This window comes from Chiroxiphia lanceolata, chromosome 22 (assembly GCF_009829145.1).
Source record: "Chiroxiphia lanceolata isolate bChiLan1 chromosome 22, bChiLan1.pri, whole genome shotgun sequence".
Classification (NCBI taxonomy): domain Eukaryota; kingdom Metazoa; phylum Chordata; class Aves; order Passeriformes; family Pipridae; genus Chiroxiphia; species Chiroxiphia lanceolata.
In genome coordinates, this window is record NC_045658.1 from 3012435 (window position 1) to 3039479 (window position 27045).

The window sequence follows — 27045 nt, forward strand, 5'->3', positions numbered from 1 at the left end:
AGAAGCACCACCACGATTCAAAATAACCTGTCACTTTGGAGCCTGTCTCCACCCTTCAAAAGTTAGAACTCTTTTTTTTTATGTTGTCCTACTCTCAGCATTTGATTTTACTTCAGCACAGAGCAACAGCATTTAAAAAAATAAATCAAATGTGTCTTGGTACCTTCTTTTTCAGCACAACTCTTTGAGTCTTTGGAGAAACATCAAGGACAAGCTCTGCATTTGCAACATCCTTATTTGAAGCAACTGGTCTTACACTTGGCTCCTGTAAACTAGAACACCAAGAAAATATCATGATTATTCAGAGTAGCTGCTGCTTCTGTAGTTTGAATTAGATCTGTACTAAAACTGAATCAAGGAAGTTGACACTTCCAATACAGCCCATCAGACATAAATTTATTTTGGTTTCTTTATCTTCTTCTTAGGAATTACCAGTGCAAGCTGTCAGTTTGAGTACATTCTTAAAAGAGGCTTTGATTTCTCACTGCAACAAGGAACTTCACAGGCAAAACAGATGAACTCCAAAGACAATTTTCTACCTTATACTGAAAAAAGCAACAAAGCCTGTTTCACTCTCCCAGAGTTGTTTTCAACAGCATATAAGCTATTTTACATAAGTTTACATTTCACAGGCATGTTGTAAAGAGGTGGGAACTGTGGTAAAGTGTCCTTTAGACACCAATAAAAATGAAGCCCCCAGAGAGGACCCCAACCATCCCTGCTCTTCCAAGATCAGACAGTGGGGTCACAGCAGATGGCACAGCCTTAATCTTTCTTACTGTGTGACAGAATAAACAATGTCAGGCTGCACCTCTAAAACAAAGGTACTATGAGCAAATGAGGTAAGATACACAGATTACTGACTAGCAGACAGCTCTGAATTTGGCATTTCTTCTGCTGGCTGATAGAAGTTTAGCTGCATTTGAAAAATTTTGGAATGGCAACCACTAAGAGAATATTAATGCAAAGCTTGCTGAACACCATGAACACTCGAAATATTTTCATCTAAGATAGAAAGAATTACCCTGAGAAGGTATATGTAGCAGCAATATAGATGAAGTTTTCATAGTAAAGCTGCTTGCTGTCTTGGAAGTCGTTCATGCAGCAGACAACCTCAGAGGAGCCTGCCCCCTTCACTGTCAGCAGGATAAAGGGGGGCAGGACAGGCTCGTCCCAGGCATAATCCAGGGAGGTCATGGGCTTCACTTCAGTGGAGAGCCTGGGCTCCACCACCCCGTGCTGGTTAAACACAATTGGGACCTGCAACAGGTAGGAAAGAGGAGTTTGTTTCCCACAGGAATTGTTCATCAGGCAGATTTTTTCCTGCCATTTGCTCATTTGCCAGGAGTTGATGACAGGAGCTGAAAAAAGAGCACTTCTTTTCCCCCCCCATCTTTTTCATATGCAAATTCTTCCATTCAGGTCTCAATTAAAACAGTCTTAAAGGGATGAGAAATGTCATCTTTGCTTTTATCTGTCATTTGTGGTTCACAATGTCTTCAGTTCCATGGCAGCATCTCAAATCCTCCTAGTTTAAATTAGGAGACTAGAACAGATTTCAAATTACCACCCCAGAACAATTTCTCTTCAGTAACAATGCTCTTCCTTGCAAAACTTATAAGGCATTCAGGAAAGCCACAACATTAGCACTATTATTTGAACAAGATGCAATTAAGTGCTTCCAATTTTCACCAGAACTTCAGAAAAACACAATTATTACAAAGACCTCTTGCTACACAAACTTTTAATTTTATTTCATTACACAAGCTACTCATCTCTCTCTTCTAACAGATATAAAGGACTACTTTTCCTTAAAAATAGAGGGGAAGAAATGTGGTTTTTTTGTTCTTTTACCTTGGAGAAGTTGTCGATGCGGAAGGGCGGCGGGAGCTGGTCGGTGTCGCTGAAGGCGATGCGGTACGTGGCTCCTTGCAGGGTAATCTCTACTCTCAAAAAGTAACATTTTCCCAAGGAGTCCCTGAAAAAGAGCAAAGTGCAACACAGGTTGCATTACCTGCAGTCCTAAGCATGAAAGAGCTGCTTCTATCAAAACCCAGAAGCACTCTGCAGAAGATTTACAGATCACAGCTACCCCACGCTGATGTGGAACGAGGATTAAACATCTGCCTCCATCAAAGACCAGAGGCACATCACAGAAGATTTTTATAGAACAGCTACCTCATGTTGATGTGGAATGAGTTGTTCTTGTTGACCTCAAAGCCCCCAGACCAAATGCAGTTTGGGACATCCATGAGCCTCACACACAACAGCTGATCATAATCGTTCCGTGGCCAGTGGAACACAACGCTGGAGCCAGGGAGGGTGGAGATGTATCCATCAGGATTAGATGCTCCCTAGGACAGAAATCAGGAAAAAATGGGTAAATACTCCTAGTACTGAAACCTTAGTATAAATCTACACACCTCCCAAATACCAACACAGCAATTATTCTGTCAGGAATAATGAGAAAGGTCCCCATAACCAACCAACAATACTTTCAAGAACAGCATTTGTTCTTTTTTATGATTAACTACAGAAATGTACTGAAAATAACCCCCAGGCATCTTCTTACCCGCCCTCTGGCGAATTCTCGCTGCACAAAGGCCAGTTTGTAGCTGGATTTATTGTCCAGCAGGTAACGGGGAGCAAAGGTGACCATGCAGGTGTCAATGTAACGCCCTCTGCCTTTTTTGACATCAATACCTAATAAAAACAAGGTAAAATAAAGCTATTATTTGAAAAGAAAAGAAATAAAATACAATATATTTCACAGAGCACAAGTTCTTGAGTTCCTGAGATGCACTGTTTGTGCCACACCACTGCCATGTTTTGACACATTAAACAATAAATGTAATTTTATATCATCTGTCACCCTCTGTTTCTCAAGTACAATTTACAGATCATAACCACTGAAGGTAAAAAGTCCCAAAGCTATTTCCGATCACATCAATGCAAGTAATTATTTCAGTTTTAAACATATGAAAAATTCCTCAAAAATAATTGTGAAGTAACTTCCAAACTCTCATTTAATTAAAAACTAAAACCTTATGGAGAAATTGTGCTTTCTGTACACCAGAAGCTGCACTCCTGCACATCAGCCTGTACAAAGCAAAACTCACAGAAGCAGCACATGGCTGAACAGTTACAGTGCACAGACACTCAAAATAATCAGAGTAACATGAAGGGATTTCAGATGTACTTGGAATTAACACACAGGGAGAATAAAGACAGAGAAACACAGCAGAGTTTGTAAATGCAGTTATTATGTAAAAAATAACAGAAAACTGATTTTTAAGCTAATAAAATTAAAATAAAGAAATAAAAACACTTAGAATACTATTTCCTTGTTTAATAATTTTCTCTGGAAAATTCTCTCAAAAACCTTTAACAACATATCTTTCTCTGCTGCAACTGTTCTGTTTCTGGTGCCACTGACATCTCGTCTCACCAAGAGTTATACAGGATTCTGGATTCTTCCAATATTCCTGTCACCACCTACCAATGTTATAGATGAGGCCTGGCCTGTTTCCATGTTGGATCACCTTGAGGGCTCTGACACCACTGCCCCCATCCAGGGAGAATCCCTGGCACCAGCCAGGCATGCCTTCAGGATGGATTCCTCTTCCCACCCTCATTGTACAGCTAAGGGTAAGAAAAAACCACAAAGATTTACTCCTTTAAATGAAGGATCAGATAACAAAATGATTCTGGTGATCAAATACATGCCCAAGATGCAAAAAGAACACCTGTGTCTGGATATAATAGCCTTAAAATTCATGATAAATCTCTTCTTGTGTGGTTCATTCTGCATTTCTGCCATAAGCTCTTTCATCACATTGGTCAGGATTCAGTGGCCATGTCATATAAAGGGCTTGGCAATTTTCAGGCTGATTAATCACAACAACATTGGAGTCTATTTTATCCTTGAATGAAAAAAAAAATTAAAATTTCCAATAAATTCTGACACAACAGAATGAGCCAACCAAGGAATTTTCAGCAGGAAATGTCTAAAGATCCAATGTGCTCATTTCTGTATTAAAAACTTAGTAACAGGTCATCTTAACAGGGAAGGGCTTTTCCTACATGATCCTCACATTGATTTATCAGCACCCAATCTGTGAATTACTTTCATCTTTGTAAAGTTCCTCCTGATTGCTCTTCTTACTTACAAGTTTGGCTGTTCTTTATCAGCATAACAGAACAGCAGAGGGCTGAGGCTTCTAGCAAGCTCATGCTCTTCAAACTGCCCAGCAGCATCTGTTTTTGCATTATCTTGTCTGAAGATCAGTGGTAATCCTTTAAGTTAAACACACACACACACACAAAAAGAGTGTTAAAGTACAAGTCACTTGTGAACAAATTAAAATGAGAATGGTGGAAACTACTTCAAATTAAGGAATAGCCTAAAATATTTTGGTTGTAGGATTATCCATTAATCTGCCTGTATCCTCCTAGTTCTTCATTTAACCTGTTTAAAACAGCTGCAGGTCATGGGGTCTGAAAGTGCCAGTGGAAGTTAACACAGACTCAAAGTCAGACCCATTGCTTTCTCAAAGCATTTCAGTCTTTGAAACCCCAACATTTTAACAGTGATCTAATCTATGTTGATTTATTTGTTTGAAAATCTGTAATGTAGCAACTCAAATGTGTAAGTTACCTGTAACACTCCTCAAACAATAGCTGCTGGCACTACTAAAATAATTAATTCCTGCAACTTTAATTCCTCTTGAGGAGCGTTTAGAAGCTCTATTCGGCCAGAAAGCAAATCAGAAGACTGCAGGACATCTTTATTTCCCAGTTCATGACCACAGCAAAACTCACCAGTTTTGTTGATTAACCAATATGGTGCTGAAATGAGTATTTTTAGGGAACCCTCAGCACGACACACAATCCTGATGGTCAAGTTGAGCAGCCGTTTGTTGACGTCGTACAGTCGCATCCTCACCATGTAGTTCTGTGTCCCAGGAGGAATCAACAGCTCTTTGCAGACTGGGAAGTTTTCTAGCAATACCCCTGTGAAAACAAACCCAAACCAAACCAAACCTAACATCACCCACACAGAAACACTGGTTCCTGGTAAGTGTTGAGGTTGGTGTTTCGTGGGATTTGATCTTTCTGAATATTTCATGTAGCTCATACCCAGATTAACTTTAAAATCTGCCCAGCATAGTAAATTCTGACCTCAGGAAGAAATGCCACAATTTAGGTGACAACCAACAAAAAAAGTTCTGTAAGGAAGCCTGCTTAGGGCTAGTTATTGCTTTAGGCATCACAACTCCAGCCAGTGTTAAATAATTCTGTAAATATTTTCAACACCAGCAAAACCACCCAAAACATTGGGAACTTATTTATTTCCCTTCTTTATCACTGATCTCTCCAGTTTCTCTTTCCACTCCCAGGAAAACAAGAAAAGAGCTGAACAAGGAACAGACCAAGACAGCTGACAGATTTGGGGGAATGATGGCAATATCAGTACTCTTTTTTTTTTTGAATGTGTGCACTTGGTTATTAAATATAAGAAGCCCTGCAAGCCAATGAAATAATAATATAAATGCTGTCCATTTTTAAATTTTTCTATTCTGCACCATAGTCCCTTTTAGATAAAGGTTCCTTTGAGGTACTGAGGTACACTGAGGGTCAGAGAACAGTACCTGGAGAAGAACCTTACCCAGTTCAATGTTCTGGGATGTGTCAGCTGTGTGCAAGGCCACCTCTTTGCCAGGTTTCAGGGTTCCACTGATGGGCAAACCCTTCACGTAGAACTCCAGCTCACAAGGGAGCAGGTTGCAGATCACCACCGTTGGCAGGAGATAAATAGTGTGCCCAGGCTGCCTGAAAATCTGCTTAGCACTGTCAGAGAATATGCTGGAAGGCATATAATCAGGGTAATTCTCCTTCTTTATAGCCACACAAAACCTGGGAAGGCAGACACAGGAGGAGTCAATGAGTTTGACAGGCAATTGAATCCTATTGCACTAAATCCTCTGACATGCTCCAACTTCAGAACTGATAAGAAAAACAGCATTTAGAGTTGTTCTTCACCTAATCACTTTGCTGTTTGACCATAAGGTATTTTGTATTTATGCCTAACATTATGACAACAGGAGTTTCCTGATTTTAATCAAAGACTTAATTTAGTCACACAGGAAAACCTGGTCTGTTCAGAGATGTAACAGAAAATGGCTTTTACAGGTTACCAACTATAAAAGCAGCTTCCATAGACTTGCAGAAATATGTTTTTAACTATTACCAAGAGATTTTAATTATTAAAGTAAATTATAATAATTTTCTGAAACATAAATCCTGACTGTATCCTTTTTACCAGTAGATACATCCTTCCTCTGACCACCTGACACTTCAGTTTTCCATTAGTTAAGAAAAAATTGACTAAGTAAATCTTCATTTTAAATAATTTGTGCATTTTCCTCCCTGTGATACGTTCAAAAGCAGCATATTAAGAAATGAACTATGGAGCTGACACACAGAAGTAACCACATGGTGTGCAAAGGTCATTTCCTGAGCAGCTTCCATAATCTCTATTCTAGTATTTCCTAAATACAGAGCAACCCTAAATCAACCGTATCAGAAAACCACAAAATTCCATTAAGTCCTTACTATGCAGCAACATTTTTGGACTTAGAACAGAGCACAGGACATTGAAGATAAAGAATGAGTATTTGTGAAAACTCCTTTGGCAAAGCACTTGTTATCCTCAGTGAGACAGAGCAGTTAATTTAAGTCTACATTCGATTTTGTAATCTTTTATTTTTTGCCATAAATATTAACACTGTGCTTTGTATTCTCAGAGGGGCTTCAAGGAGCCCTGCAGAAATGCAGCAGTTACACTTCACTGCTTTCTCACCTCTTAACAGACCAAACAGAACATCCCATTAAACTGCAGCAGCTTTCACCTCTAAGCATTTTCTTTCCTGTTAATTAGTTCAGAAGAAGATAACAGAGCTTACAGAAAAAGAATTAGGTCTTAATTACCTGAAAAACCTGCTGTTTTCAGACTCCATGGAGTGACACTCCCTCTTGCTGCTGCACACCTCTGTTGTCTTCTGAACGTTTGTCCAGTGAATTGGGGCCTTACAGAAAAAGACTCCCATTCCTTTGGGCCTGGCCTGCAAACGCCAGGATGTCAGATGCAATGGAATGGCAAAGGAATCTCCTGGCATAACTGCTGGAAGGACCACAGGTTCTGCAGGCAGAGAAGAACACACACATATCAAGACAGGTCCCTTTACTGAAAACCACAAAATTTTGAAGTAGTGCGTCTCAAATTCTTGAAGCAACACGTTTCACTTTAATATAAATCCCTTTCTACTTTATGTACATTTCAACCTGTTATTTTCAGCTCTATTAACAATCTGGCAGCAGACAAATTTAGGTGAAACAGCCCAAAAACCTGCTGGAATTTAAATCCTTTTTTCTCGGATGCTTTAGTGAAAATGTTTATTTCAAAAAACCTCATTCCTTATACATTTTGGGTACATTGTCAACATATCACGACATTTCTACACTCCACCTTTGCAGGCAAAACTTTCTAGAATGCTGTTAAAAGAGAGAACATTGCTACACACAGAAATAAGATGCAGTATTTACAGAGTCTTACAGAGTTTTACAGGGGAAAAATCCTAATGGATCCTCTAGCTCACCTTGTTGATTATTTTCTTTTTAACAACACCCATTTTCTCTCCAGGGAGGTCTATTTTGCTGTGAACCATCACGGACAGTGGCCAATCCTCTTGGGGAGAAAGCTACACTTCCCACAGTATGTATGGAATACTACAGGAATTTTGGGCCCAGGAATTCACAGCACTTACTGTCAGGGGCAGAAGGACTGTCCAGCCTCAGTTCCATTGGAGTTTCCAGCTTGTTCTTCACCATCAAGGCCGAGCGCACCGTTATCACCTTCCGGGCACCGCCCTCCATGGTGACTTCAAACACCACACGAACTGGAGGCAATGAAGAAAACTGGAAGATATTTAAAAGCATTAAAAAGCTCAGGTAATGAATATAGCTAGAAGAGGGGCACCTCAATGTGGAAGCAGTAACTGCTAGAGGAAAACTGAGTCCAACCACGTGCAACTCCTCAGGTCTATATGGTTTCGTAATAATAATCCCTTATAATCCTGTACCTCTCCCTCAAAATACAGTAAAATTAACTATGAGGAAGCAATTCTACATACCATTAACTCCATCATCTTTTTCAAAACAATGGAAGTTCAACTAAGAGTAATACAGATCCTAAAAGACTACACATCACCTCACTATTACATTATTTTATAAATCCATGGAGTTTGAATTCCAAGTCTTATATATTTAACAGTCACTTACTCCCTCTGTCTAAACTAGAAAATAATATAAAGCTTTCTTAAAATATCCACATTTTCTTCACCCTTCTACTGTGGTGTTTTCCCTCCTACATTACATGAAGTCATTGCCACTTCAGTCCTGAAAAAAACAATTCATATTCTAGCATTTACGTGCTAGAATTCACGTATTGGAATTTAAGACCCATTCTTCAAACGTTTACACTAGTGAGGAATGGTAAATCATAAATATTTGTTCTGATTTGAAAGTCCATTTTGTTTGCTTGACTTTTGTTTGGTTTCTATTGAAAAGGTTCTACAAGGATGGAAAAGCCAGTTCACTTGTAGAATTCTTTGAGCTTATTTAAGTAGCTCTCAAAAAATGAAAATATATACTCACGTAGACTTGTGGATGTATTATATTTGTTCTACTTATTGGGCTTCCAAGCTGAGAGGAAAGTAAACAAGAAAGTTAAAGTTGTTCAACTTTAAAGACATTGATTTCAGCTGTAATACAGAACCTTACTAGAGAAGAATAATCTTTCATCACTGTGCTTCTGATCTTCAGTACAGCTTGGAATCATGTCAGAACTAGATTAGCAAAGCCTGTTTGTGACACTGCTTTAAAAAAGAAATGAAGCTGAAGAAGGGTTTATTGTAAAGAAGAATTTCCCAAAAGGTGTTCCTAAACAGCAATTCTCAATTTGCATCCTTTCCCTTCAATATTCAAGTTAAAGAGAGATGATGCTTTTTATGCTTCAATATGAAAATATCAGAAACAATGCAAATAAGAGAGCACTGGCTCTTGTCAGTAGTATCTGGAAATTAAATTCTGTTTTATACCAAAAAGATCTCAACTTCTACTTCTCCAGTGCTCAACAACCTCCTGTAACCACTCTCAAAACTCAGCTAGTTCTGAAATCCACAAAATCATTTTTATCATTGAGCCTCCAAGAAATGCCAGCCTGATTATTACAACTGCATTTTCCCTTCATGACAAGTATATTTTGTCTAAGCAGCCACATATTTCAACAATCTCTTGGCTTGCAGGAAATTGCCAGTTTTGTTTATTTTAAGTAAATTAAATACATGAAAAGCATTCCTGCAATAAAAGAAATAAAAATAGCTGCTGAAATGCTGGGCTGATTTAAAGCTCAGTCTCCACGAGTCCATGGCCCTGTCACTAATATGTTAGTTCTGTCCCTGAGAGCTCTGACTGCCAAGCACAGACTAACTGCTGACTGCTCTGTCTGGGGCTTTGTTACACATTGAATTGCTAATTAGAACCCAGCATCTCCAAACTCTCCCAATGCAAGCTAAATGGAAAGAGGACAATCTCATACAGCAGCTGCTTTTAGGTCAAAATCTTGCAGCCATCATTACCCTTAAATTATACATTTATACATTTTCCTAAAACCCTCAAAATCAGAACTTACAGTGGAGGAGGAGGAGTTCTTATCTGGTGCAGCATATCGGAAAAACGTTCCAACTTTGTCCACAGACACTGGGCTCACTTCTTCCCAGCCATTGACTCTCACTTGCAACTGGTGAATCCTCAGATCATGTGTGTGCCTACCAGGCCAGACCAAGATAATTTACAATTAAGCATTATTATACAGTGTAAACACCAAACAGTTCAAACCAAGGGATTCTGAAAAAAGAATCTCACTGAAGCATTAAAAAGTCTCAGGAGTTTTTCTGTTTCATGGATAAAGACAGACTAATTCTGTCTAATTGTTCTACCTTCCCTAATGAACACACAGAAGTACAACTGTGTCATATAAGCAAAACCAGAAGTGTGCTACATATTTGTCAACAAGTTCTTATCTCTGATAACACTTACATTCAACAACCACACCACTCCCTGTCCCAGTCCTTTAGAATAAAGGACACTGATTTGTAATTGAGGGTCCCAAGTCTTTCTAAAAGCTCATAATAATCCAAATTACATCTAGGAACAGCTGCCACTAATAGCAATAGATGCTGCTTACTGGAGAACCGATCATTTCCCTCTGTAGAAAAGCTTTAAAAATAAGAACTAAATATTAAGAGGAAATTTTTTTAAAAAGCCCCTACTTTTAATGTAACACCTGCTGGTGCCCTCACAACTATGATCCCACGTGTTCCATATATAAATGTGTAAAACTTCACCTGTGTCTGAGTTTTCCTCTGGCTTCGAACTCAAATGGAATCTCTTCCCCAGTGATAACTTCTTGCCACTCACTGACATTATGGGCATCATCCAGCAACGTCCCGTTTTCCTCAGGAACAACACCTGGGCTCCCACTGTGAGACAGAGCAGCCCTGGGAAGAGAATCACAGCATTTTACAAACTGACTACTTCAAGTGACAAGTGCTTTTTACTCTGCCTCAGTCCTCAGTGGACACATTCACATCATGAATGGATCTGACTGGTTTTCATGTTCTGTTGGGCCTCTTGAAAAAAAATAAAATTATATTTCTTTTTAAAGTAGTAAAACTATCTCAGTGTCAAGAAGAGGCTCAACTAAAATTGGGACTTGCTTATGTGTCTCTGCAGAACAAAAGCACTGCAAACAACAGGGTTTGGCTGATGTGGAAGTGAAACCAGGCAAATATGTTTGAAGTGATGCCCCAACAGGTCCTTACCGGGTGGGGGTTGTGGTCAGGGTGGCAAACCACAGAGTGCATCCAGTGTGATTCCTCAGAGCAAAGGGCACAAAGGGCTGCCTGCGCTTTGGAGTCTTCATTTCACCTACAAAACACAGCCCACACTTGTCTGAATGGCCAAGGAGAAGTGTTTATGAGATGTTAGTGTGGGATGAGACACAATGGCTGGAGAACCAAAACCTGCACTAACCAAAGAAAAACTGATTGAAGAAACAGGATATCAGATTGTCTACAAAATTTTTAAAATTAGTAACTGTTACAGAAATGGGATAAAACAAACAGAAAGTCTTCCCCTACATCAACTCCCCTGGGAATTAAGCTTGATCTAAGCCATTCTTTTGTTTCTTCATATCAAGTCTTACAAAATACCCTGCCTCCAGTTAGACCTAACGTGTAGAAAATCTAACTAAAACCCCAAGCATAATCAGGAACTTTTTATGGACATCCAAATGTTCATGAAGTACTAAACACACATTCAATTACAATTAAGATCTATACTGTATTTAATGTGATAAATACAGAATTATCCAGTACCCCCTTTGAATGGGACTTTTATCCTCAAAGACTGAATAAGTAGAAATATTTTCCTATACAGGATAAAACCTACTAGAACAAAGTATGGAAAATAATTTGAGTGCAACCAGAGGCAACCTGGTTTTGTTAAAAAACTGGACAGCAAAATCCCAGAAGATACTTCACCTCCCATAGTTGAATTTTTCCAAGCATGGATTTCTAACCAGCACACAAGTGTTACTCTCATCTTCCACACTGCAGTGCATCAAATCTGTGAAAATACTTACTGTGTTTGGACAGAGAAAAACCCCTGTCAAAGCCCAGTAACTTACTTAAAAAGGAAGATAAATGGCTGCTACCTAAATACCCACATCTTTTGGTATGAGAGAAGTGGGAGGAAGGTGCAGACAATAAATCAGCTATTTAAAGAAAAGTTAGGACAGAAATGAAATCTATTCCCCAGAACTGATCTGCAATTGCTCCAAAAGCTTCAGCACAGGTTTACAGGGGCAAGAAGGGGGAAGGTGAGGAGGACAGGGAAGGTTTTGAAGGAGTCACTAATAATCACATAAAACTTTCTTCCAAATCAATAACAACAAACCCCTATAAACCCCCACATCATCAGCAGGGACTTAAATCTGATCTAAAACTCATGGGGAAAGTTCTTTCCAATTAAATGGCAAGATCAAATCCTTGAAAATGAAAACTCTGATTATTGCCAACTGCAAATAAATCTTTTTAGTTTTGAGATTCACTTTATATAATTTTTTGGCTAGTCCAGGTTCTGCAAAATTACAGACCAGAAGCCAAATGAACTTTTACTCTGTTGTTTAATCGACTGCCAGTTTATCTTTTGAGACTTTTAAAAAAGAATTTTTGGGACTACGGCCTGATTTTCAAAGGAAAACATAATGTAAAAGTTGCATTTTGAGACTACTGCCTGAAAAAAGAAGACTACCATTACAAGGAGGGGTTTTTTCATAATTAATTTAGTAATTTAGCTGCAACACCCACTAAAAGCCAAGCAATGAATAATACAAGTTTTGCTGTTTGCTTGATTTTTGGAAAAATATTTCAGAAAAATAAGCCCTTCTATCATTTTCCATTTTGAGTTTGGTTTTTTTTTTAAACTCAGAGAAAATATTTCTGAGGGGCACCTGAACAGGCCACAAATGCAGATTTCTAGAAAACGTTGTGTCCTCCCCCTCAGCAACTTTTCTACAGGGCTACATATTTATTAAGTGTGCTGTTTTGTCTTCCATAATGTCAAAAATTAAAAAAAATCTTACTTTAAACTGTATGGTTTTGCCCCAAGACTGTACAGTCAAGTATAACCCAAACAAATTAACAAGATATTTGGTAGGAATGCCTTACATCCTAAGGCTTACTGAAAACAGACTGTTCTTTTTGAAGGCATCTGAAAGTTTTAAGTAGCTAAATATGCTGAATTAGGCATAAGTAGGCACATTGAACATAATGTGGGATATTTTTAGAATACAAATAAAATACTGTGATATTATTATGCTATTTTTAATCACACTATACTGTCTCTCTAGAAAAGGGACATTGAATAGCCAATAATTCATGTAATTCATAGGGTTAGTTATACTTCTCCCTTCTTTCCTTAAGGTTCCAGAGAGGAATTAACAGATAAACCCAGGATAAAATATTAAGTTAAGCAGCTTAAAACCAAAGTAGCTGTTATGTTCTTTAGCTTGAGGTTTTTTGAGGTTTGATTATTTTTAAATATAGAGGCCAGCAAGTCACACATACAGCACAGTATTTATTGTACAAGAGCCTTCCAAAGAAGAAAACCACCTTTTTTTTTGGTCTCTCTCTGTACAGTACCTCTAGCATAGATCTGATGCTCTAGGTTAGTCAAACTGGCTGTACTTCTAGTTCTAAGGTACACAAGAGGAAGGCCTGGCAGACAGGAAAGACAAAGTTAGCAGGTAAGAAAAAAACCACATAAATACAGGTAGATCTTCCCCATCATGCATTGGGGAAGATACAGTTGGCATCATGCAATTATAAGTCTCTATCCCTTGGCTTGCACTGAGTTGGTATTTGAATTGATAAAATTTCTTCCAGAAGTAATTCTGGGAGAAGAGAAGCTAAAAAGACCTGTCACCTACTAAGAGTTTCACAAATAAAACAAGATTTTTCCCAGGAAACTCAATTATACAGGACTAGGGCGTTCAGAAAGAAAAAGAGCCCCTCTGAACTGCACGTGCCCTAAAGTCAATACTCTTGATTTAATCTTTGATGAGAAAGTCACTCATTAACTGACAAAAAAAGGAAGCAGAAGGAGCAGTGCAAAGCTCTCACTCAAAGCTAAGCAGCCAGAATGGTTTTTGTTTTTAAAGAGTTGAGCACAACTGAACAGAACACAGCTTTTTTTGTCTTTTTTTTTTTTTTTTTTTTTTGCCAAACATCTCTAACAAATCACTGTGTGCTGTGAAGCCCAAGTACTTCTGTTTGTAATACATTAGACAGATGACCGTGTGTGTCAGGACTGTTTCAAATAAAGTGTGATTAATGAGCAACATACTCTGCCCAAAACATGGGGGATCCACCGAAGAGCCCATCCAGTCTTCTGAGCTGATTACATTCACTTCTTTGTCCTGTTTACAGTAATCTTCCATCCATGACTGTTTGGTACATGTGTATTGCTCTAGAGGAATGTAAGCACAGACAGCCAATGTCTCCAAGGTGGCAGTAAACAAAGTCATTGAAAAGTGTGTTAAATTCATCACACTCAAGTTACTCCACTTTAATGGCAGTGGTTTTATCTCACTGGGTTTTTTTCTGTGAAACACTTATATGAGTCAAAGACAAACAACAGCTCATAAAATCACTGCACTATCTTCAAAAACAAATAATAAAGATTTTATTTTACAAAAAAAAATTTTAAGTGGAATTCCATGTTCTTAAGACACTCCTAATGCAATCTAAGAGCTCTCCTTGTGGAGGCAATTAACCATAAATATTTCCATGTTAGAAGCACTTCCTAGGGATTTGGTTCTTCTGTTTTTAAGTACTACAGGCACATTCCTGCATAAATATCAAGACACTAATCGAGTCCTTTAGCACAGTCTTACTACTTGTTATAACTGGTATTTAAAAGCATCATTGGAACTCTTAGGAATCACTGATTTGCTTTTCCTGCTACCTTGGCTCCCCCCTCTTTCTGCCAACCCCACAGGTCTTCTGGGAGAAAGGACCAAGGAAGGCTTTTCTGCTCCATCTGCAAGCTCAGCTGTTGCCATTTCTTTACTGTGCTCACCAAATTATTCAGAATGAGCAACAATATTCCTGGGAAATGCACAAAATCATAGCCCAGCAACACAGAAGCTCACGTGAAATCTGAGTTAATGATGAACAAAGTATTTTTATTTCCTAAGGTGGAAATTGAAGCTCAGGTGTTCAGAGACTGCAGAACTGAAAAGAGTAGCTCCCCACTACACCTGTCAACATACTGAAAAATGATGAGTTTCCCAAAAATATTTTTAAGCGCTTTACAGTATGGAAAGCTTTGGATGAAAGCCTGGTTCTGATCAAAAATAAATTTCAAATAACATATGAATTTGATAGAATTCATATGAGCAGAGAAAGAATTCCTGCTAACCTCTAAAACACGCAGCTCATGTCTTTACACTTTCACAGTGCCTGCCCAAACACACACCTGTGTAAAACACCACGGAAGGGACGTGGGGACTTGCCCAACTCCCCCCCCACCCTCCAAGGGACACCAGCAGGGCTCGGTCAGAGCTGTCTGTCCTGTTCAGGAGTGACAATCAGGCTGCACAGGGATGCTCCCAGGGAATATTCCCACGTACCTATGAGGACAGAGGTGATGTTTATGTCCAGGCGTGGTCTGGCCTTCACTTCCAGCTTCAGGCGGGAGGGGTGGAGGCGGCTTGAGGCCTGTTGTTGCCAAGACACCGAGCAGGGCCACGGCTCAATGAAGGGCTCCCAGCCTGGCAACAAACACAAAGTCACCTCTGCTGCACGTGGGAAGGCCACACTGGAATGCTGCTTACATATTTCAGTATTTAATCCTTTACTTTTAATCTGCGTTCAAGATAAACTGTATTTAATTTGCTACCTAATATAAAGTTGCTCCAGCTCCTCCATTTGAACTGTGTATCCTGTATGTACACACTGCATACCATGTATACTATGTACACTGTATGTAAGGTCTTGCAGAAATATCTTAATTCCAATTAAAGCACTAGAAGGCAATTACTGTTTCTTATTTAAGTCAGTTGCAACTAAGCCCTCTGAAATAGTTTTGAAAATGATTTTCATACAATTATGCATAAGTTGGCCTATTATTCAGTATCACATAAGACAAAGGTCTAAAAGTTATTAAAAAAATCCCCCTCTATGTATTTTTAAAAACAAAAAAACTGCCTTGTTATTGGCAGATAATTCCTGAGGTGGTTGTCACCAATTACATATCAGAAAATTTAGTTCCCTGATTCAGAAAAAACACACAACTATAGATTATTTCTTTTGTCAGTGTCTGACCTGGATTGAGGCCTAACTTGTTTTTCTTATCTAAAATATAAATTCTAATGGTCTTGTGTTAATTCCATTAACTTCAGTCTAATCACCTGCCCTCATGTGCTTTTCCTTCCTGAAATATGTAACAAACTGAATGCACCAAACAAGTAAAAACTGAAAATGTGAATACAGACACCCCTAGTTACAGAACTGTCATGTTCCTGGATAACCTTCTTTTGCAATTACAACTGAAAACTTCAGTGCTACTTTCAGATCAGCAAAATCTCAACTTTCCACATTCCTCCACCTGATCTCAAGTCAGGGTATCTTGTCAACGATCACATGTTCTCACACACACACACAGAGACACAAAAGCCAACTTTTCCCATTCCCTTATAGGCATTTCCTGTCAGGGGAATTTCAGGCTCCTGTAGTAGGAAAGGCAGCTTCCTAAACATAAATAAGAAAGCAACAACTCCCCAGATATTTCACCTGAAAGCTCTCGATTGTAATAATCTCCAGAGAGGGTGAAATGAGCGTAACCTTCAGGGCTGGTTCGCAAATGTTGGAGAAAATTCAAACCTGGGGGGGTAAAAAAAAAAGTGAATGTTATACTAATGCAAAACAATCAAGTTCCCCAATTTTATAAACTCTTAAGTAAGCAATGGAAGGTTTTGTCTTGTCTTTTAAACTGAAATGGTACAAAAAGCCTATCACAATACTCTTCAAATAACATTTACAGACAGCCACGCCTTACAACATGGATCCTCCCCAGGGTTCTGCTCAGCACAGATTCCATTAGTTTTGGGATGTATAAAGGGGAAACCAGAGTCTTAAACCCTACAAGGACTGTGATCTTAGAAACAAAAACATAAACCAAACAAAACCAAAAAAGACCCCCCAAAACTCCACACAAACCCCACCACCAAAACACTGTCAGTTAAAATTCCACAAGTCCTGAGAAACCAGAGCTGAAAGCAGCCACTGACAGTCATTTTGTGCAAGGCCAAAGCAGACACTCACGTGAGAAGGTTAACTCAGCCAGGGGCACGTCACAGTCCATGCAGTCATCAATAAAGCAAATGCACACACTCTCTGCCTTTATCTCCACTCCAGAGATGAACTGGAAAGGCACAATCCCCTGGCTGTCTCGAGCAGAAGAGGTCTGGGAAACTGATTTCAAAGGTTCAGCATTCTTAAACAACCAACTCGCTGCTTTTTTCAAGTCACCTTAGATAAAAGCAAACAACCAATCAATCACCATCTACTTCCTCAAGGTATTTAGTAAAAAGCATATGAAAGCAAACTATTCCCCTTCCTCTTATGGCAAGTCACCAACAGTCCCTTAAATGTGTTCTATTTAATAGCACAAATATGAGATTATACATACATTGGAATTTTTTAACAGTGAGAAATGCGTTTTGAAGTTTGCAAATCAAGTGGCAACATAATAAAAATCTGTATTAATGTTAGGAATGCCTCTAAATAAGTTGGGAAGCATGACAGTGCTAAAGAAAAACAATCACTTCTGTTAAAGCTTCACTTTTTCATATATTGCATGGAGAAACAGGGAATATATGAGTCAAAAAGGGAGAGATGAAAACATGTGCTCTCAAGAGGAAGAGATGGATAATGGCAAGAAGCAGGGACACCATGAAAAAGAATAAACCTGCACATAACCCAAACCCCCAAACAAAAATACACTCAAACATCCCACATATGACACCCCAAAAAAGGCAAGGACAATCTTTGGGGGGTGGGTGCTACAGAGCAGCAGAACAGGGAAATGAATGTTTAAGATTATTCCAACACAGAGCCAAAGTAAAAAAATTCTAAAGAAGGAAATACTGCCTGTGCATCAGCTACCTGACAGTCTGAAAGTTTTTACTTAATTGCAATTAAGGTAATATGGACAATCTGCAAGGCCAACTAAATATCTGCTGTTACCTTGGCAGATCAGAAGAGCTTTCCGACAATCTTCCAGGCTGAATCCCAGCTCCTGGAGGCGAGCCAGCTGCACCTCTGGAATGGAACAGTTAACCAGTCATAAATCCTTGACAGCTATCTACTTGGTTTCCTTTCTAAAATCAAGATATATCTGCATGAAAAACGGGGTTTTGTTTCAGATTGTGACTGTAGTAAAAGCACGTGATTCAGCACTGCTTTTACTGTTTTTATAGTACCATCATCAGATAATTATAACCAACAAGTGTTTTACACCATGGAGATACCCACATCTTTTGTGTTAAGCGTTTAGACCTTGTAGAAACCTTCTTTAGATAAAAAAATGGCTTCACTCCAACGGTTAAAAACATACCAAGCACAGGATCCAGCACACGTTTGGATATATCCCTGTTTTCATGTGTGGAGGAGGCCTCAGTCCCCAGAGCTGAGCTGGAGGGATGAGCAGCACTTGCAGCAGTTGAGTCAGGCAGAGCTGCACTTGTCTGCTGGGGAATTGACTTTGCAATTGCCAAGAAGAGCTGAACATCATTGTAGGACAGTCTGATATCCAGTGCCTGCAACTGAATCTAAATGAAAAATTAAAATATAAGAGTCACGTAAACCCTTTTCTACATATTTTTTCTTGTGTACTTTGGATATTCATAAAGCTTTTCCCAAAGGAGGACAAAATTTAGTGTTAAAAGCTGATGATCACACTGTTTGGAAGCTCCAATAATAAAACTGACAAACATATTTACCAACAACTAAAAGTGTTAAAAGCACATCTCAAGGGAAAAATGTTTTTACTTTGGTATATTGGTAAAAAAGTCTCTAAACAGAATTCCCCTCTAATAAGCTCTAACAATTAGATACAGAAAAATAACTTTGTCTTTCAGGGATGAGTAACTCACATGTCTACATTATCAGCCCATTTCTTTCCTCCACTATTAATCTCTATAATACATCTCAAAATTCCCTCATTCATTACCACTAAGAGCATTTTCTTCATGTTTGTTTCTTTTCCTTTTTCATTTCAGGAAAAAATTATCTTATTCTTTTCTTATGCCTTTGGAAGTCTTCTATTGAATCCTTGGGCATAAAAATATCTGTGCTAGATCATACTTTAGTATTCTCTATCACATACAGTTTTATTCAGGCCTTTAATATTACCTCTAGGATAGGAGGAAAATCTTCACTATTGAAAGCATCCAACAGTCCTGAACCACTTGGGTAGGAAGAATTCCCAACAAGCTCCATATGAATCTGTACTGGATCAATAATTGACAGTGCAGTCTCTTGCTCATTTCCTAACCTGCATGAGAACACCTAAAAATTGAAAATTATTTAAAAAAAAAATTATTAACTGAGCAAACAGATCAGGCAAGAACTAGCAATATTTTGGGGTTCCAGTCAAGTGTTTCAATGTCTTAAGAGAAACAATACAAAACTCTATAAAATGGGGAGCATTTGATGAGGAACTAACAAACTTCAAAAATAATTTGTGTATTATTCCTGTTGTATAAATATTTATAGTGAAGTTATCTTCACAAGCTCCTCTAATTTTAGGTGTCTGACAACAGCAGATTTCTTTGTTCTCACCTCAATGCCAAACAAACTGCCAGAGAAAGGACGATCCAACAACTTGGGCTTGTAGGTGAGAACAGTCGTCCCCTTCAAAATAATGGCATTGGTATCAAAGCAAGACATGTCTTCAACCACCACAAACTCAGTTCCTGGACCAAACAAAGCAACAAATAATAACCAGGGCAACTGGCAATATCATGGAGTTATTCAAAGCATTTGCAGCAGGTTTCTTGATTTCCTTTAACAGATCTGGTTTTCCACCAGCACATGGATTTTAAGGAGAAAAGCTCCTACAAAAGCACTAGAGAAGAGCACATTTACCTGTCACATTAACCTTCACTTCCAGCTGCTTTTCTGCAGTCACAGGCAGTGAGGAACGTTTGGTAACAACCCCACTTTTCACTGTTTTGGGAACCACAGTTGTGTCACTGACGAAAGTTCTCTGCCGGGACGAAAGGGGGTTTTCCCGCTTTTTGGTATCCCCAGGAGTGTATAAAAAGTCATGGACCAGCAACAACCAGTCAAATATCAGGAACACACGAAGATTGTTCAGAACAACTGTGAAACTGGAGGAATCCTTAGTAGACCTTTCAAGAAGAGAAAAGAATACAAGTGAACTTTACATCTTGCACAGATTTAAAACCACACCGAAAACTATCAGTATCCAGTGAGAATTATATGAACTTTCAAGGGATACACTTAGTCTACAGAGTATCTGTCCTTTAAAAAAAAATATATATAGAAGATTGAATAAGATTATTTTATATATATAAGATTGAATAAAAGTCAATCATATATAAGACTAAATAAGATATATATATATGACTGAATGAGATATATATGACTGAATGAGATATATATAAGACTGAATAAGATATATATAAGACTGAATAAGATATATATAAGACTGAATAAGATATATATAAGACTGAATAAGATATATATAAGACTGAATAAGATATATATAAGACTGAATAACACTGAAATTCATCAAGTTGCTGTACCCACAGAAACCCAACAGGTCTTAAGTGCATGAATTCTATGCTGCAATGACAAAAAGAATGAACTGAAAAGCTGCATAACAGGATATTTATAAAAGCTCCTTTAATACATTCACATTATTGATATGAATTTGCAAAGTCTCAGATTTTAAAAGTGATCTTTTTATTATCATTTGACATCTGCTGGGTATCAAACCTAAAGTACTGCATGTGAAACTCAGACCTGGCTCTGAGATGAGACGTTCAATGTGTTTCCCCTCACACCCTGACAGCATTTTGCAGCACAGGAAGCTGCTCTGTCATCCCCAAAAAATGTCAGCCTGCCTGAACTCCCAGCATCACATTCTGAGTGTCTGGCTAGGAGGGATAAAAGTGTTTGGCTTCAGGATCTGGAATACCACTTATATTTGGTCATGCTAACTGGAAAATCATCTAAGTGCTTAAGTACCATGAAACAGTTTTATATCCAGCACATTGTGGACTATAAAATCTCTAAAGAACTGTGATCCTTTGTGGGAGCAGCCTGTCTGCTCTGCTTCCAACAGCACAAGCCTTTAACTCTCCCTGGCTCTCCAGGAGATTTCAAAAGGCACCAGCCAGTACAACACCATCACTGAGCTCTGCCAGCACCTCCATCCAGTGCCAAGGATGCTCTCACCACTAAAAGCAGAACACATGCTGCTGTGGTTGAAATGGAAAAGCATAACAGTTGGGAAGAAGATTCTTGAAGCCATCACTCAGAAACCAGATTAGGCTGTACTGTGCAAACTCACTAAGGGTGCCTAATCTAGGCAGCTACTGACTCAACAGTCCTGTGAAAACCAGTTGGTGGGGGTTTAGATTTTTTTAAAGTAAATCCCATCTTAATTTTATTCCAATCAAAATGTCGGTGTCTTTCTGAACACACTTATTAAGTACTTATAACCATCATGTAGCATCCAAACCTTCAAAACAAATTTCTCTCAATTGTCTGAAGTTTCTTTGATTGGTTTTTATGAACAAAAGGCTTCAAGGTTTTCTGTTGGATTAAAATAGTCCACAAGTTTTTTTCTACATTGCTCCTGAAAGTGCTTCAGAAGGTGTCACACTTATAGAAGAGTGAAAAACCTGGGTTTGGTCAGTAAATCTGATCAAAAGTGAAAGCAACATCTCTAGTTCACCCTCCTTTTAAAGTTAACATCTCCCTACCAAACACCATGCTGATACTGGTAAATACTGTCATTATACTTCGTATTCCCATTTTCAATATTAAATTAGATCAAAATAGACAAGGAAAAGCAAACAGGATAGGACAGAACACAGAAGAGAATATAGAGTTTGTTTTTGAAAGAGGTGCTGTTTCAGTCTGTATTTGATGGTCTCAGAAAGGCTCGTGTGACACCTGCTGGGAAACAGCTTTTTTACAACTTATATTACAAATTCTACAATCTGGTTTTATGCAAACATACAAGTGATAAGCCAGACTTATTGAGCTCTAAGCACTACTGATTTTGAAAGGTCAGAACTTCATCTGATTCACTAGACATTCAAACTTACATTTTACTGCAAAAAGGGAGAAAAAAAATCCAACTTTCACTTAATTAATAACTGCAGATTTCAATCTATCAAGTACCACTGACCACCCCAAAAATGTGATCAGATTTAAAAACAATGCCAGTAAGTTTATCTACATTAATAATAGGGGTATTACAACAGGACAATCCTGGTTATATCATTATTAAAAACAAGCAAATCCCAGAATTCCCAACCTGAAGTGCAGTTCAATCTGGATGGCTCCTGGGCTGCTGGTGTTCTTGGAGGACTGGAAGATGCAGTTGAAGACATTTGGGGGCCCTGCAGCATATTTCTGTGCAGCATAACGGGTGTCAAAGGCCATCATGGAGTGGGAAACCAGATTGACAGACTTTGTTCCATTGGAGGAGCTTTCAAAAAGCAACTTGGATTTCTTAAAATCAAACCTGAGAGAATAAAAAGCAAAACAATACATTGAAGAGACTTAGGGTATATTTATTATTATATTTATTCCTTGAAGGCACTTATTTTAAAAGTATGGGATACTGATGGTATCTTCCATTTAGGTATTTTCTACAACAACTATAATCACATCTCATGTCACAGTGATAGAAAGTAGATCTATACTGTATGTAATTATATTTTCCAATTATACAGAACCTTCTGGATTAAAAAAACAAAAAGAAACAAACCAAGGCAACATAGAGCAGAAATCTGGTTTTTTTTAAACTTCCCTCATATCATTTCCTTAATTAAAATACTATTTATCTTGAGGAAGCTAACTGATTACTGAACTGTTGTTTCAAGAAAAACTGGAAGGACACAGATGGTATCTTTTGTACACTGTCATTCCCTTCCATCTTTCAGAGCAGCTCAAACTCTCATTTGAACTCCAATTAAGAAATTCTATTTCACTGCATTATTAAACTGTAATTCCACATATTACTTTCATTCTTGTCCTATATCTTTCAGATGAGCATAGTATTTAGGATAAGGAATTGAGTAACAAAGGGACATTCATACCTGGCTAAAGAGCTGTGTCCATCTCTTCCCTTTGGATCCATCAGTTCCAGGCTCACGTTGACCATGTCAATGAGGAACGACATGGAAGTGTACACTTCTCCACTCAAAACTGTCTGAAAGTGGAAAACACCAACATTCTTTTTCAGAGCATCTGTTTAACTTTCATTTCTGAATTTAAACCTTATTCCAGGCCAATGCAAACAGCTGTGGGGTCCCCCTCCTTCAGGGAGTGTCAGCAGCCATTACTGGAGAAATGTTACATTTCACAGCAGTGTGGCCTTGGAGTTGAAAAATGCCTATTAATCCATTTTCACACCACTGCTCTATAGCTCTGCTCTTAAAATGTTGCTGCCATCAGCAAAACCCCCAGAGACATTCCAAGACAGAATTCCAGCTGCACACAGCTCCTCTTACATGAATCCTGGGATCCTGCAGGTCGTAAGGGCGCATGAACTCCTCGATGGGCTCCCCCAGGTTGTTCTCCAGCAGCCCACGGATCAGTTTGTACTTGTTCAGATCCAGGGAGCAGTGCACTGATGACAGGTTGCCATGTATTGATATGTCTGCAACTGCATGGCTCAGCTCCCTGCAACAAAGGGGAAAACCTCAGCATTCCCAGGAGCTCTTACACAGCAGGCAAGGCTTTCAGGATACAGTAAAAGGCAGCTGAAACACAGCTTCAGGCTGACAGCACAGAGGGATCCTGCTCAAACTCACTTGTCCAAGTTTCTCTCCACTTGTAACTTCAGTCTGAAGGGTTCTGTCAGCAGGCTCCCCCCTGTCTGCCTCACCAAGTAGGATGGAAAGCTCAAGTCTGCACTGGTATCTTCCACAGCCTTGGAATACTCTCTCTGGTATCTCTGTGCAGCAAAGATGTCCATGTCCTGCAGATCAACCACAATGCAGTCTAAGAGGCAGATGTGATCCTCTGCAGGGAGGAGATAACACATTCAGAAAGAAAAAAACAGAATCTGTACAAAACTAATGCACCTTACTTTTAACAAGAAATTTAATTCACTCTTGATTTTATTCCAAATGTTGGGGGTTTTATTCACGATCATCACTATCTGTAACTACCAGATACCAACTCATTCACATTAAGGAGAAATTTAACTTTTAAAAAGAAACATAATTTTGTCTTGATTTTATTCCAATTTTTAAATTTTTTTTTATTCACACTCATCAGTATCTTTAACTACCAGACATTGAGCTCATTCACAGGTAAATGTAAACTCTCAGCTGAGAGTCCAACTATACTTCTATGTCTGCAATATGCAACTCAAACCACCCAAACTGCAGGACTGTTCTTCCAGGAGCTGAACTACAACTCCCTAATCCTTTCAGCTGTAAAAATCAGCCTGAAATCTAAGAAGTCATTTCTTTTCAAACCCACAGTCTTCAGACCCAGAGCCTTTTTTTTTCAGTGTCACATGAGATCGAAGCAAAATGTCCCTGTCCTATTTCACCAGAAGAAAGAAGAGCTCTGGGGGGTTTTTCTCCTGTTCCTCACATACCTGGGCTGTCAGGGTTGGGTACAACAGGCAGCTTGGGTTGGTGCCCTTGTTGTTTATTTGAAGTGTTAAGTGCAGGCTCGTTCTTCAGCCTGGAAATGTTTGTTCCTGATGATTTTTTCATGACCAGTCCTTCCATCGGCACTTTGGACTCATCAGCACTTGTTTTCTTCATGCTGTGCTTTGGGGTTCCCAAAGGAGATGAAAATTGAACTGAATCCTGCTAAAGAAAAGAATTTTATAATTAGGAATAGATATTTAATTTAAATTCTAAGGAACCAGTGCACTAAGGTTCAAGCTGCAACAAATTCCTGTCAAAAACTGCATATTTTATTTGAATGCCAGTATCTTTTACTGATGGCCAAACTTTTATCCTACAACCTTAACAGCAGATGAAAACATTTTCTTTCTTAAAAAGTTCATTTCAGCAACATTTCCCAAAAAGCTGTTAAATCTTTTCAATGAGAAACTAATTCAAAATTACAAAAACAAAACAAAACAAAAAAGCTGTCATGTAAATGGAATTAATACGAAATGGAGGGGTAAGACTGTCAAGATACTAAACATTTCTGTAGAATAAAGATGGTTAAATATTTAAAGCTGTTTTTCAGCTGATGAAAATAACATATGCCATGGAAATCTTATGAGCTGCCTTGCATCAAAAACCTGCAAAGGGTAAGTTCACTAGGAAAAGTCACATCAACATTAGGAATTTCTTCTCCCAAAAATCCTGCTTGACCAATTTCATAGTTTTCCATGATGGAGTGACCATTTTCTTGCCTTACATGGTTTTTAAATATTAGAAAAAATTGGAAAAATTCATTGTCATCATGATAAGGATTTTAAGAAAAAAATTTGAAAAAATTAACATTTCATAAGTACATGCAAAGAAAAGTCATCACATCATCAATAAATCTATGAATTTATGCAATTAAATCCAAATTAACAGCTCCTCAGACAGGCAGAAAGAGCACACCACAACAAATTTAAATCCAATTCTTGTAGAATTCAGCAAAATCTTTAGAAAAAAACCATAATTTTTAATGAATGAAGGAATTTTTTAAAGTGCTAAATTCCACAAGAATATTTCCTTTTTTTAAGATGAATGAGGAGCACCTGAACACTGCCACAAAGATGTGAAATACCTCAAATAAAACAGGATCCTTGTATGCATTGCCTTGTAAAATCCGATCCTCAAAAATAAACATAGGACAGAGAAAAAAATGAAAACAAAACCACCAAAAAAAAAAGCCAAACCACACCTAATCCCATTTCAAACACCTACATTTCTACAGTGCTACACAGCACAGTATTCTTAGGTTGAAATAAAACTACTGTGCACACATCCTTTGTTTTAATTTCTTGTATTAATTTAGGAATCTACCACTTACAAGCCCTTAAATACATCAGCACAGAACAGAAAACAACTCAATATTGCAGTCCAGTGTTTCCTTACAGCAAAGACACTGGTAAATATAAATCAGATGAGGCAACAGACACACCACAAAATGCTGCAGCAATTTAACCCAACTCATTCCTAACCCCCTCCAAAATGGAATTAGGGGTTCCCAGACAACCACCTATTTTGCTGCTTAGGTTAGATACAGAAAGCCATCCAAGATGGATTTTCCTTACCCCAAATTTTGGGGCTGCATCTCTCAGGAGCAACACCAGCTCCTCCTGTCCTGTGCCTTGCCAGGGGTGCAAGGGAAACCTTTCACTAGGTTTCACTGATCAAAGCAATTACACACACTGAGAGCACAAAAAAATAAATTAAACCCAATTCTGCCCTTCAGTGTATTGCCCCAAGTCTGAGCCAACACAGATCCTTGTTTTCTGTGACTCACACTGGAAATTTTTGCTACCAAGCAGGGTCAGCTGGAAGCCTGTTGTGCTCCCAGGTTCAGGTGTGCACCCAGCTGGGTCCTAGTTCCCAACAAGACCAGCTGGAGTCAGTTCATTCCTTTATTCCCTCTGTTCTCTCAGAACAGACTCAGTTCAGTCCCCTGCGTTCTGAATGCAGAAATAAAATGCACAAGAACTAGAAAACTCCCCAGCTGCTAAATGAAGTCATGTTCTTACCTTGTTCTTTAAGGAGAAGGTGCCTGGCATTCCTGCAAACAGGAATCTGTTCTTGACTTTCAGCTTTCCCAGATTAGCTACAATGAGACTGTTGGACTTGGAGCTTTCAGGGATAAGCAGAACAGGAGCACCAGCCTCAATATCAAGGAGAACTCGGGAAGCTCTCTGGGCTTTGTCTCTTACCTGGGAAAAGCAAAAATGCATTTAAAAAAATAATTATGAAAATTATTTCACACTGATTAGTACTGAACTCAGGAACATTACTCCTCGATTTACACAATTAAGATGTGGTAAAATTTTATACAAAAAAAGAACACTTCAAACTCTTGTTTTAGGCAGAGAATAAAGGGTCATTAAAAGAGGATTCTGATGCCAAGAGGAAATGCCTGTGCAGCAGGTGCA

At 38.6% G+C, this 27045-nt stretch overlaps 1 protein-coding gene across 6 annotated transcripts in view; it reads right to left on the bottom strand.

The window, feature by feature from the left end:
• The window catches only part of VPS13D (vacuolar protein sorting 13 homolog D), a 92970-nt gene that overhangs the window by 45092 nt on the left and 20833 nt on the right, over positions 1 to 27045 (bottom strand). Inside the window, exons 25-56 of one of the 6 annotated variants that reach the window (XM_032708828.1) lie at positions 26644 to 26826; positions 25707 to 25754; positions 24565 to 24781; positions 23768 to 23978; positions 23465 to 23636; positions 23051 to 23163; positions 22264 to 22473; positions 19836 to 20101; positions 19530 to 19663; positions 19101 to 19256; positions 18304 to 18517; positions 17934 to 18008; positions 17010 to 17216; positions 16479 to 16568; positions 15317 to 15457; positions 14029 to 14151; positions 13326 to 13400; positions 10944 to 11049; positions 10467 to 10619; positions 9752 to 9887; positions 8716 to 8763; positions 7827 to 7977; positions 6991 to 7201; positions 5669 to 5916; positions 4822 to 5013; positions 4170 to 4296; positions 3500 to 3642; positions 2573 to 2703; positions 2179 to 2354; positions 1855 to 1978; positions 1025 to 1260; positions 164 to 272 (exon numbers count right to left, since the gene is read on the bottom strand). In XM_032708828.1, the coding sequence (XP_032564719.1) occupies positions 164 to 272; positions 1025 to 1260; positions 1855 to 1978; positions 2179 to 2354; positions 2573 to 2703; positions 3500 to 3642; positions 4170 to 4296; positions 4822 to 5013; positions 5669 to 5916; positions 6991 to 7201; positions 7827 to 7977; positions 8716 to 8763; positions 9752 to 9887; positions 10467 to 10619; positions 10944 to 11049; positions 13326 to 13400; positions 14029 to 14151; positions 15317 to 15457; positions 16479 to 16568; positions 17010 to 17216; positions 17934 to 18008; positions 18304 to 18517; positions 19101 to 19256; positions 19530 to 19663; positions 19836 to 20101; positions 22264 to 22473; positions 23051 to 23163; positions 23465 to 23636; positions 23768 to 23978; positions 24565 to 24781; positions 25707 to 25754; positions 26644 to 26826 (4926 nt within the window). Of the gene's footprint in view, positions 1 to 163; positions 273 to 1024; positions 1261 to 1854; positions 1979 to 2178; positions 2355 to 2572; positions 2704 to 3499; positions 3643 to 4169; positions 4297 to 4821; positions 5014 to 5668; positions 5917 to 6990; positions 7202 to 7826; positions 7978 to 8715; positions 8764 to 9751; positions 9888 to 10466; positions 10620 to 10943; positions 11050 to 13325; positions 13401 to 14028; positions 14152 to 15316; positions 15458 to 16478; positions 16569 to 17009; positions 17217 to 17933; positions 18009 to 18303; positions 18518 to 19100; positions 19257 to 19529; positions 19664 to 19835; positions 20102 to 22263; positions 22474 to 23050; positions 23164 to 23464; positions 23637 to 23767; positions 23979 to 24564; positions 24785 to 25706; positions 25755 to 26643; positions 26827 to 27045 lie in introns of all 6 variants that reach the window. The other 5 variants (XM_032708827.1, XM_032708830.1, XM_032708829.1 and 2 more) reach the window with 5 other exon arrangements.